Source organism: Eimeria necatrix, genomic scaffold (genome assembly GCF_000499385.1).
Source record: "Eimeria necatrix Houghton genomic scaffold, Enh_scaff868, whole genome shotgun sequence".
Taxonomy (NCBI): Eukaryota; Apicomplexa; class Conoidasida; order Eucoccidiorida; family Eimeriidae; genus Eimeria; species Eimeria necatrix.
In genome coordinates this window covers 1-12639 of record NW_013654671.1, presented here as the reverse complement: position 1 = coordinate 12639, position 12639 = coordinate 1, and the positions used below count along the sequence as shown (strand labels likewise).

The 12639-nt window shown below is 48.4% G+C and overlaps 3 protein-coding genes across 3 annotated transcripts; 2 read left to right on the top strand and 1 right to left on the bottom strand.

Moving 5' to 3' along the window:
* Positions 1-512: 512 nt before the first annotated feature.
* On the top strand, positions 513-782 carry ENH_00080190 (dynein light chain, putative; the record flags this gene model as incomplete). The annotated part of the gene is made up of 1 exon (XM_013583249.1): positions 513-782. One exon carries the CDS (start codon positions 513-515, stop codon positions 780-782), a length of 270 nt encoding a protein of 89 aa, XP_013438703.1.
* A 1203-nt stretch (positions 783-1985) lies between these two features.
* Positions 1986-5040, bottom strand: ENH_00080180 (hypothetical protein, conserved; the record flags this gene model as incomplete). Its single annotated transcript, XM_013583248.1, has 3 exons — positions 1986-3100; positions 3476-3877; positions 4287-5040. 3 exons carry the CDS (start codon positions 5038-5040, stop codon positions 1986-1988), a joined length of 2271 nt encoding a protein of 756 aa, XP_013438702.1.
* A 2943-nt stretch (positions 5041-7983) lies between these two features.
* On the top strand, positions 7984-9112 carry ENH_00080170 (pyrazinamidase/nicotinamidase, putative; the record flags this gene model as incomplete). Its single annotated transcript, XM_013583247.1, has 2 exons — positions 7984-8655; positions 8798-9112. The coding sequence occupies 2 exons, from the start codon at positions 7984-7986 to the stop codon at positions 9110-9112; spliced, it is 987 nt and encodes a 328-aa protein (XP_013438701.1).
* Between the last annotated feature and the right edge of the window lie 3527 nt (positions 9113-12639).

Genomic DNA, 12639 nt, shown 5'->3' with positions numbered 1-12639 from the left:
CCTGAGTGGAACTCTTTTGAAGTTCTATTCCAAAGCTGTCGTGGTAATTCGTTACGTGACTTTCAGTTTTCGGTCTCAGAGTGTCTTTTCATGATTCTCCTTGTCTGCTTAGTGTATAAGCAATTTCACTGTCGGTATAAATTGAAGTTTTATGTGCCCGTAACTCAGCCCCGAAACGTGCAGACCGCCGGCGATATCGCGGGAATGGCTTGGTTAAACAGATAGATTTTCACCATGTATCTTCTTCTGGTCATTTGAGACTTAGATGCGTTCAATTTTTTCTTGTAGCTTGTGTAATGCACGTTTGTCGAACGGCCGTTTATGGCCTGGCTGCATGTGACCGGTGAATGCTTCGTCTCATCTAAAAACTACCTTTGCCGTTGAGCCATGTACCATGAATAATTCGTGTTTTTCACGAAGGCTTAGGTGAAATATGCCTTCACTGTGTTATGTCTGGACAGTAGGAGGGGCTTGGTCTACTGAACCTTCTGGATCCTGTCAAATCCTAGAAAATGTGGGATAGGAAGTTCGTCATACGCAACGCGGACATGCCCGACGAAATGCAACAAGATGCAATCGATTGCGCCAACCAAGCTCTCGAGCGATACAACGTAGAAAAGGACATAGCGGCGCACATAAAGAAAGAGTTCGACAGGAAGCACAATCCTACGTGGCATTGCGTTGTGGGACGGAACTTCGGCTCCTACGTGACTCATGAGACTCACAATTTCATTTACTTTTACATTGGACAGGTTGCGGTTCTGTTATTTAAGTCGGGATGATCACATGTTGCGTCGCCGCTCTCTTCATGTTGCTTTTAGAAGACAGGAGGAAGTACACTAACAAAAGCAGCCGGGAGTTCGCTTCCCGTCTCTTTGTAGATGTCTTTCATCACCTTTTCCTCTCCTGTCTGGTTTCCCCGCTATGATGCTATGAGCAGGTCTACTCAATGAAAAAGAAATGTATGAGGGGCAATTTGACGTAGTTGAGGTAGTGGCGAGAACCCTCAGACATATATTTCATATGCCTGGAAGTACATGGCTATGCGCGCAGTTTTGTACACAGTAGAGAGTGATTTTTCGTGTAGTCGCCCACCTTGCAGTTCTGCAGAGAGGGGAGAGAATCATATGAGGCGGCACGAGACCGGTGCAATTCAAGGACTACGCGTAGGGACAGGGTTGACAGTTTGTCCCCCAAACTTCCTTGTCTCTATTAAGGACGCTTCTTTTTTCTTTCCCTTGTTGACCGTTTGTATCGAGCGCATTCCGGGGAGAAGACAAATCTAGTGCAACAGCTGTTGCAAAGTTGGTCTGGCAGAGCGACCCGTAGCAAGGGAATGATGATTAGCAGCTATATGAGAGTCACTAAAGTCGTAGGAACATCGGATTTTTTTAGGAGCACGGACTCACCGGATCAGACAGAGTCAGCGAGGACTTCCGTGGTGGTTGCTGATCGCACACTTCGGTGAATCGAACACCCCACCTCGGTGGCACATTAAACTGGCATTGCTGTCTCCCTCCGGATAACTTCGATGATAGGAGGAATGGGCATTAAACAGCACTGGATATGCACCTAGTTGGCTCCTATTGTGGCATTGCTCTCTCCTTTGGGACAACTCCTCTGATAAGGGGAATGGGCATTAACCATCACTGGTCATATTAATAGTTGGCCTCTAATGGCCGTCTCCCCTCTTCGCAATGGGATAGCGTAGCAGCCTACCCTTGGAAGCATTTCGGGGAATGTAACAACAAAGGCAACGGTTGTGAATCAGCATTGTGGGAAGAGTGCTACAAGGCAACGGTTGTGAATCAGCTGTAAAGAGCTAGAGCAGCATCGCAACTATAGTTACTACTGAGTACATAAACTGTCCCCGGAGCCGCAACAAACACACGCTAGCAGTGTCAGAAGTTCAACAATTATTCTGTCTGGCAAGTGCAAATATCGGCTCTCATTTCACACTTAAAGGAGCACATGGCAGCGACTGATTAAACCAAGTCAGCTCCCACGGTTGCCGGCAATACGACCTTCGTTACTACATGTTCTTCGGTCTTTGCCGTGGACCTTTCGCCGAAAGAAGCACCAAAGGGAGAATTCTTAGTTTCAGATTTCTCGCTTGGGTGCAAGAAAATAGCAATTTCGCTACTTGTGGAATGAGAAAGGCGTGCAGCTCTCCTTTCTCTCAGTATATCCGCGACAGTTCGTCCATTAAAATTGCCAATCATTTTTGCAATGATAAACGAAGCAACCATCAGTGCCACTGTTGTGCCAACATCGGCTAATATATTCCCAACTGCAATATGTCGCAGCTCGCGGTGGTGTGGCTCCGCTACCTTCTGCCAGAGAAGCTGTAAATACGTAATGCTCACATCAGGTTCCCTCTCTTCCTTGCTCACTTCACCCCCTGACGCTGAACTTGCACCAGTGCACTTCGATGTTTTCTCGTGTAACCCGCCGCTAAGGAGGGCCCTCGTTGGTTCTTCACCCTTGCTTCCCCCGTTTCGGCCCGCACTTTTATCCTCTGAGTTATGGCCAGCTCCACCTGAATCTACGCTGCTTTGTTTAACGCTTTCTTCCTCAGAGGACGGAACTCTCTGAAAGGGGTGAAACTTCCCGCCCATGTCCGTGAAAGTAAACACCAGCTCCAAATCATCTTCAAACAAAAGGCCGAGGCGAAGGCGCCGTCTGAAGCTGAGACTAGATACCGGGACACGTACTACAAGGGTGGAATCACTTGCTTCAAATATTAATTTCCCACTGTATTGAGCAACGCCTTGTGCACCTCGCGCATACATCTGGAGCAATTCAGAAGACAACTCACCCAAAAGCTCCTCTTGTTTCGCCGTCCACGCATGCTTACTCAGTTGCAATACTTTCCTCAAATATCCAGCTGTCTTTGGAGTATCCCTTGAAACGGTTAAATCCCAACTTCTTCTTATATTAAAAAGCGACAGTCCCGTGACAAGGCTGTCCGCCCTCTCCTCTGTGCTGTCACTAGAATGTATAAGAGAATGAAATGCCGCACTGATCCTCATAGCTGGAATTGCGGCCAGTGCCAAGCTGATAGCCCCGCGACGGACGACGTTTAAACCATTCATCGCCACTGCAAGAGCATCCGAACACGGAGTAAGAGCAACTCTTACTGACCATGGACAACCTCTACAGCCACAAAATCGTCAGGCAGTGACGACGTCAAAGTAAAGTGAGCAATTCAATAGCAGCATAATCAAAAGTGACTAGAGAAAGTTCTGGACACATGCATGAAGCCCTACAGAATTGGCCTCTATGCAGGGCGAAAGCCATACAAAAAAGAAAATGAAGTTGAAACAAATGTTACAGAGGAGACAACTGCATAAATGTGGAAGAAAACAGCCACTAACGAAAAGAGCAAGAAAGAAACACAGCCGTACATGAATCGAAGCAGCGGAGCTGCTACATATAAATGCAGTGTATAGAGCTCCCTCTTGCCACTGCTCACGTTCTCGTTTACTTCGATTACTTATATTTGGAAGACAGTCTAGCAAAACGGGATCATCAGCCCTCCTGCCTCTCTTTAGTCGGCAACGTCCAACAGATAATGCCTCAAAAGCTGCATCACGCTGGAATGTAGCCCATTCTCCAGGCTTATCTTTTTCTGTACTTCCAGTTTCGTCCTCACTGTTGCTCTGCCATTGTCGCTGTGTGTGCAACTCTGCCAGCTCCAACAGCAGCCACTGCTCAGTTGAGAGCTTTCCACTGTTGAAAGGCAACACACGGAGAGGAGGAAGCGTGACGGAAAGGTTGTCCTTCAGGTGCAGACGAACACCAACACCCATGGGCCGCAAAACATCGCGATAGAATTCCACATCCACTTCGACAGACCAAGGACCAGGCAGAAACTCTGGCGGCACAAAAGAAACTGGGGAGAGGTGAGCTCCGTTCTCAGCAGCTACAATAGCATGACTGTACAAGTTGACAACAAATTTACATGCAATCTAATTCGCGCACCTGCTGAAAAGTGGACAAGGCACTCACAAAAGCCATGCACAGAAGTACGGCGCCCTGCCAAGTGCTAAGAATACACGTGGTCTTAAGAATGAATATATGAGCTGCAAACAGTAGGTACCCTCCTTCATTGTAGGTCCCTCGAACCGCCATCTACTGCATACCGAAATAACGAGAAAATAAAACTTCAGAAGCTGCAAGCGTGCTACAACCACTACATTTTCCTCCCTCGCGGGCCCGGAGGACTATGCGACTTGTGGGGAAACAACAGTTTTGCGGTAACTTCAAGTTGTAGTCAGACTTACCGGCATACTGTTCCTCGTCGTCAGTGTGTGCGGCAAAAATCAGCGGTTCTCCCTTCCCCAGGCAAACAATTGTGGCGTTGTCACCTCGTTTTGGAATCCATCCTCCCCGTAGATAATTAGCCAACTGTTCCAGGCGTAGCGGCATCACCGTCGGCATCCTGGAAACGGCGGAGGGGGCAGCACCGCTGTAATTCAACTGCACGACAAAATAATTCGAACCTGAGTCAGTTTCCTTAGTCTCTATTCCTGCCACTTCAACGTCTAAGAACCATGGAGCGGCCGTGCATTGAGTATAAGTCAAGTGCGAGGCTGCTGATGGCTTGCTGCTTCCCGTCACGGCAACGCCGAACTCTTTATTTAAAGACGAACAGCGACCATTGCCCGTCCACTGAGTCGGCTTGGGCTGTGGCAATGGGGTTGGATGTCTGGAGAATCCCATTGAGTTCTTTATAACTGGCCCACTGGACCACGCTGTAGCTCGGTTTGCTCTGAACTTTTCAACGTCTATCCAGTAACGGCACTCCCTTCTACCTATCTCCGACACAATATCTTCAGCGTATGCACTAAGCAAACTGGAGAACTCCGCGCTCTCCAAAACGTTTGAAGGAACAGGCATCAACTTCGCCATACCCACGGAGCTGCCTCCCCGAAGAAGAGCCGTTGCTTCCATCATTTGCTGTTCTCTCAAGTCTATGGGTCGAACTGATGGCAGTTGGGCGATGAACAACAAAAATAGAACATACTCACGACGCATCGTCGGTGCAACAGCTGTCCTGACATCCCGTCCAGGGGATAGAACCAGGGCGCAGACAATTCAGGTGGCACACTTGGCAAATCAGCGAAAAGCGGGCGACCAGGCTATGATGTGGTGAGCGTCCGCAGGTGGCAGTCCCGAGTCCCAAGAAGCAAGCAGCAAGTCCCACCAACCTAGGCTGCTCTGACTAGCTTCGCAGATTAGGCCGCTCTTCTTCTCTGCTGTTCCTCGCTTAACAACATGTATGCACCACTATCACAACCTCAACTGGTATTCCCATGCTACACAGACAGGCCCCTTCGTGCTGCCGTGAGGGCTAGGAAGCATACATGGATCCATTAGTTACCAAAGAAGATATTACAAAGGATGTGACTGGTACTGCTAAGACCAACGGTGATAAAGCCACGCGTCGAGTATGCAGCTATGGCATCTCTGACGCATCAGCGGCCACTTCCCTACAGCGTCCGCTAATGAGCTACAGCGAGCTCGAATTTCTGTGAAATGACGCAAAAATACTATGACTCAAGTGAACACGCCCGCATGCAGTAGAAGAATCAGTTGCCGTTGAGCGGATAAGTCAACGAAGCAGCAAGGGAACCGCTGCTCAGGGCCTATTCAGGTGATCGGTTGTAGTCGCTTTGATGATGCAGCAGCTTCAGCGCTACATGCCGAAGAAATATATTGCCCCTCAACAGTCCAAAATATGATTACGAAATGGGATAGTTCCATGTGTTTTGCACAGGCATAATATTAAATCGATGGCAGGAAGCCTCGAGGCGCAAGAACTGATGTGAGGAGCTGCCTACGAGAGATCATGACCATGGTCCCCACCGCGTAAAAAAGTAGACGGCAGTTACTGCTTTGGTGCTCAAAAACGTCTGGATATTCTTACAAAAAACTTCTTGTTGAAGAGGAGAATAAATGCGGCATCTATGTAATGCCGGTAGCACGCGCTTCACTTTGCACTTCGCTGTGGACCATCAGTTAAAACGCGCGAACAGGGTCGAGGGCACTCGAACATCGTAGCACCAGCAGCCTTCTATAGGTCCGTCGAAGTTATACCATTTATATTCTTTTGAAGTCCTAGTAAAAATTGATCAGTCTTGGGGGTAACTCTTTGTTTGATTATGTTCAGTGTATCAACTGCGCATCTTAACATGAAAGGGCCGAAGCACATGTCAAAGGCTTCTGCTGATTCACTGCTGGTTTAAACGTGTCCAACCGCTGTTATTTGAATCCAAGGATAAGGTTAAAGCTGAATTCTGATCCAAGTTTGCACGCGTGGTGTCACACCCTACCGAAGGCTTCTGCGGCGCTGGACACCGCGGGATTCTGCAAGGAAAGGACCTTCTGGAGTCTAGAGCGCGTTGCAGGGAAAAATAATCCAAAAGATACATTTGCAGAAACTCCCTCTCTACGGGACAGCTGAGCTAGTGGTGAAGGTTTACGGTGAGGCAGGGTGGCGAAGAAGTAAGGAGGCTCCCCTAGATTCCCCACACCGGGAAACAGTAATCTCAACTAACCACTCAATCAGAAGCATCGCTGGCAAACTCCCTAGGAATAGGTTATTTCACTTTTGCTCAATTTGGCATGGGGGAGGTCGTTGTCGCTGCCGTGAACTTGGTTCAAGGATGGACCGCCTATAGATTTTTCACGTGCTTCCTTGGGTGCGTGCGGCATTCTATCTGCTTGCTACACAGACGATATTGCATGATGAGTTATGTCAAGCAAATGATGCTCATTCTGAACCCAAAAGTGAGAGTCTTCTCGTGCTAACAGTGTTTGTTCCCTGTCCCCTAACCTTGCAGAAAAAACACGGAGGCTACGAGCCCTCTCTCAGCATATAGGTCATGACTAGAATTCAACAGGTCATCACAGTGTAATTCAGGCATCTTCCTAGCGTCTCGTACTCGTCTCATAGCAAATATAGAACGCCAGCTCGAGTCAGAGCTACGGGACGCTGTTGTGGTGCGCAGCACCACAAAGCTGCGCAGGAACAACTTTCAGAGCTTTTAAGATTTTGATCAATACAGAACAAGCATAATTAGAGTCATTTAAAATAAAGAAATCTGGCAAATACAGCCGACCAGCCCAATTTGCTCATCAACAAGACAGGCCTTGGAGCTAGCAATGTTAAATAACGGTGAGCACCTATATGCAAACCAAGAGACACAGAAACTTCCTCCTTCTTTGGATGTAAAGATCGAAGGCGCCTCTATGGCCCAAGCGCGTAGGGGGAATAGAGCAATCCAAGCGCAAGTCCAGAGGACTCTGACCCACTAACGCTGGAAAGTCACGGAGCAACTCAGTCCCCCTAACAGAAATATTCGTAGTGGACAGGAAGATATACCGATCGTGCTATATAAATACAATGTCTAGAGGTAAAAAACGCGCCTACCATTGCAACAACCGCGCCCCAGCAAGTGTAGCGTCAGGCTTGCATATTTGAATAAGTGCTGAAGAATTTCACGAAGTACATGCTAACAGTTTTGAAAAATAGCATACTCTCATCATTTCTAGCGCCGACGGAAGAACCTTTAACGGTCAGCGTGTGCAGCCAAAGCAGCGAACGCACTGCAGCAGCGCTTGGGGCTTTAGGAAAGCGCATGCTTTTCTCAACAAGACAAAGTGGTATTTTGTTTACAGCAGGAAATCACAAGTGTATTACTTGGAGTATTTTTTTTCTTCAGTTAGGTGCGTGTGCGAAATATAGCCTATGCCAAAGTCACGTGAGTGCTGTGATGCGGGAGCTGCAGCATCAACTCACGTTGAAACATTGATAATCCCAGAAAGCCTTCTCTGTACTCCTGGATATGCCAGATATTCTAAGATGCTGATATTTTTGATATTGGAAAGGACAGCGACAACTAAGCTTCGTTTATCTTTCTCTGTCCTTCGTTTGCTAGTGTTTCGTATATCTCGCATGCTTTCATAGCCGCAACCATGGTGAACTGTCAAGCGGGTAAAGGTGTGTGCTGTTTGCTCGTGACTGATGCCCAGAATGACTTCTGTGAGGGCGCCTTGGCAGCACCGGCGGGTCTGGCTGTAGTGCGGAGGATAGGTGAAGCGTTGCGCCATGCAAGAAAACAGGGCCAGAAAACAGTTGGGCGCTATTCTAGCGGGGAGGGCTCGGCATGTGAGTCAGGATGCATAACCGAAGTTGATTGCTGTAAGGAAATAACGAGCAAGCAAATGTTGCAGGCAATTACGTCTGCTTCGACAGATGCAAATGGGACTAGACAAGAGGACATATCAAGAAATTTGTGGGACATTGTCATATTCTCTCTCGACTGGCACCCTTCTAACCACGTCTCATTTTTGAGCTCGCATTCGAAAGAATGCATTCGTAGTATTTGCGCTTGTGGTAATGCCAGCCTGCCTCATGCTGCTGCGCAGCAAGCCGCGGGAGCAGCAGTCAAAAAAGCCATGACTTCCCTTGATCCGGACGCGAACTGGACTGTGGTCTCCTCGGCGTCGTCTTCAGAGGCTTCGGCTGCTACAATCTGCCGTCTCTGGCCTACTCACTGCGTACAAGGCACGCATGGCTCGAAACTCCATGGTGCTGTACATGCAGACTTGGGAGATTTCGTGGTTTTTAAGGGCAGTGACACTTCCGTAAGCGTTTACTGACTCTTAGATCGCATCTCTTGCATTACTGGCAGCTAACCTTAGGACATTTAGCGGCCCGGGAGCCGGGGCCTCAAGTGTATGCATTTTTGCTCCGATATTGGTTCTCTGCTGTGCGTATTTGAACCAGGCTGAATGCTTCTCCGCCTGTGGGGCTGAGAGCGCTCCAACCGGTTTAGTGCCGTTGCTGCGTTCAAAAGCAGTGGAAACGGTCGCAGTGTGCGGGTTTTGCCTGGAGTTTTGTGTCGCTGAAACAGCGGTCAGTTTGCGGGCTGCGGGTTTTCCGAATGTGGTCGTATTAACAGACCTGACTGCGGCAATATTTGAAGAGAAGCAACGTGAAACCCTCGAGTACCTCAATTCTCAGGGAGTCAGATGCCTGACTCTAGAAACGTTCGCGACGGAACGAACCCTCTTTTCTATTGATTTGCCCTCCTCCGAATAAGAGGGCTTTATTATAGGTAAGTTATTGGTGCCTTCGTTTGGGCAGGTGCTCCGCTTATGCGGAGCACCTGCCCAAACACAAACGGTGTTGTTGTGGTTAAGTGGAGACTGCACAGATGTAGCAGTCACTTCAATGCTTGTTTTCTGAGGCTTTCTTTTATTTCACCGTTCGGTGCTTATTTTTATTCGTATTCTCGCCTGTGTGCGGCTCGACTATGCTCTGTATTGTGTGGGGAGTCTGCTTGCTTGGGGAAGAACGATACAGTGTATCTCCTGAAACTAAGACGTCTGGTCTTCTCAGTGGCGCAACCTTATGTTCCAGACGCTTTTTTGAACATAGCTCTGGCATCGTTTTCCTTTCACCCAATTTCTTAACAGTTCTCTATCCTGCTTTCTTCCCTTCGCTGCTTCCTGAGAACAAATTGTTTTTTCGAGCCGGCAGACTCCCACTTTTGATCGACTCTCAGTTTTTTACGCTCGACATGAGCTCAAAAAAAGACGGGGGAAGTAAGAAACTCGCCTTGAACTATTGAGTCAGTTCTGTCGAGTTTATGGGCGGGAAGCTCTGGAGTACGTTACAGTTCTATTAACGTACTCCTTTACCCCGCGGCTGCCCACGTGTGCAATTCTCATTAAGTGCTCTCTTATTCGTCGCTTCAACATGTGTCTCCTTGAATTAATTACTTCATGACTGAACACCTATGATGGACTGTGGTTCATTATTCATATATGTGTATACGCTTGCGTCCCACGCACTGCCCGAAAAGAGCTTGATTCGCCGGTATCAGCAGCTGGAAAATATCAACTCTACAGCACCCAAGGACTTCAGCGCGACTGCACGGCAGCCGCAGCCATAAGCTCCTATGAATCCCTAGTGGATTTAGCGACATTACTAACGCCTATTGTCTCCATGATAGAAATGGCGTCCGGTGAGACATTGTCTACAACGGCTTTCTCCTGCAACACAGTGTCTACGCTGCAACAAGTTCGCTGATCCGGTAGCTTTACTGTCCTGATCGCTTTCTCTTCTAATGCCCCCACCCAATAAAAATGATACAGACAGGCCATCCCGTTTGCCCGCAAACTTCAGTGATAGCTTAGCTCAAGAGCCCAGAACTCCGCGGGCCCTAAGTTGGCGCAGCTCAGGAAGCTGAAGGGATCTCTCAGCTGCAGCTTCGTTACAGCAGGCTTGTCTCCCGTTTCGGTCTATCTTCCCTATTTGTTCGCGTTTGGTGTCGCGCAGCTCTGTCGTACGCTTCCGGATTTTCACGCATACGCTCGATTTGCATCATTATCATGCATTCGCAGCCGTCCAAGTGCACTTTCCTATCTCACCGTCGGATTTGCTCCAGCGAATGTTGTATTCTAATTAACTTCCGAGAACCTTTTGTCAACTCTCAACAAAATTCTGTACGGCTGGTTGGCCATGGCATATGCAAGCAGTTGGGAGTTCTCAATGCGCATGACCAGAAGCCAGCGGGCCAGGCTCAGGAGGGTTCCCTCAACTCGATCCAGCTCCAACTTCACCACGGGCCACCCTTGTACCACCAGTCGCCGTGACTTGGCGCCGTCCTTTGGCCTTGTAATTTTCTTTCCACAACCAGTACGCGCACTATGGTGAACAAAACCGAACCTGAATCGTTGCCAATTTGGGCTCTGGTAACACTGGACATCATGTTCACAACACGAGCACGCACTCGATGCTGCTGTACTGTCAGATGAGTGCCACCAGAATCGTTTACTCCCTACGCCGGATCTAGCTGACGAGTTGTCCCTCCACTGAGCACACCCACATCGCGAACATGATAACTTTACGGCGAAGGGCGTTGATATTGTTGGGGCTTTGGATCCTGGCACTAAATCCTCGATGATCGAACGCTTGCGGTAGCTGTCTGATTGGGCACCGAGCCTTGTAGAGGACGAGCTGCAGAACGCTGGCGGCAACAACCCAAGCAGGAATAGTTCGTGATCTCCTTAACTGTTCGTCGGAGCGCGATCCCTGCTCAGTCTTTTCACGTCTTATTTCTTCGGTGGCACTGTTTCACAAAGCCTATTACCCTTTTCAGTGCTATATAACTTCCCTTGTCTTTCATCGCACTCTTACCCACTGCCGGAGCAACAACTGACTTGGGCTAATGAATGCGGTTTTTTTTGCACCCCTTACCATTTTCCCCCAATTTTTTACCCATGCTGAGTAACTAGGACCATACTATCACGCCAGTATGGCCAGTGAAAGTGTCACGCCAACATGGCCAGTGAAAGTGTCACGCCAATATGGCTAGTGAAAGTGTCACGCCAATATCGCCAGTGAAAGCCTTCAGTTGTTTCTTGGCAGCACAGCTGTCGCCTCTGTCTTGTTAGTGGGGCGCATTAATACCAGCCCAAGGCGGGGCTGTGGCCCGTCGGCACTGCAGCCCTTGTTACATATCACTACGGCAATCCTGCCATGAAATAACTCAGATGAAGGTTCAAGGGTTCACAAAAAGACTCACGATATAGAGAAATCATAAGCGAGCCCCCGAGGAATTGGTGGTGCTCTTTCACAGACGACTGTACAGCCGTTTGTTTGATTTTTTCTTGCTAAGCGGGTCTTCCTTTCGCCTTCAGGAGGAATTTAACTTGTGTTGCTGTAGGCAGAGTTTTGAGCACGCCTCTTCAAGCCGTTAGATATCCGGCCGTTTTCTTCCCCTACCTTGACATGCTCCGAAAACCTTGAAAATAATCGATTTAGTAACAAGTGGTGTTTGAAGCACGAGATTAGACGAACAAAATATATATGCGGAGAAAAATATCAGCAGCATGCCTCGCCACAGTGTCCTTTTGCATGTTCGTGAACTCGCATCGGTGTTATTGAAGTCCATTGAAGGCGTGCAACACTGGTAAACTGTTTTAAGCGTTTTTCTTTCTCTTCAGTATGAAGCCTACTTCATACCCTTTCGTTTAAACTTTAAAGCCCTGCCGCAGGGTCTTGTAGAGGTGTCACTTACCAAAGTCAATCCAAAAGTAACCTTGCCAATTTCGGTGCACCCCAGTATCATCCATGTGCTACTTCTGCAGCGCTTTATATTTTTTTCATGCAGACATATTTAAAGTACTATCCTAATGGTCCACTTCGTAGTTGGACTCGCCCTTTCGTATGTACAGCAGAGTAGCAGAGTAGTGCTTGACGCAATAACATAACGCTCGCACGCGGCATCAGACGTTAGGTGAGCATAGTGTATTTTGTATCAGGAGCGCAGTTGGCAAATGCTGCGCAAGACTTTTCAAGTGCCGAGGTGGCTTAAATTGGTGCACCGTAGGGTTGTTTCGTCAAAGTACAGCGAAGAGGGTGAACTGGACGCACCAGTGGCGCAATGGATAGCGCGCAGCCCTCCTAAGGCTGAGGTTGTGGGTTCGAGTCCCATCTGGTGTGCTCGGTGTAGTCACTCATCGTCAATTGTCGCCGTGGTTGGTCCTTGGCAAGTTTTCCCTTTGCTAATTTAACGTAGAGGGTCAGCTTGGTGATCAGCTGGCCTCAATATGAATTGG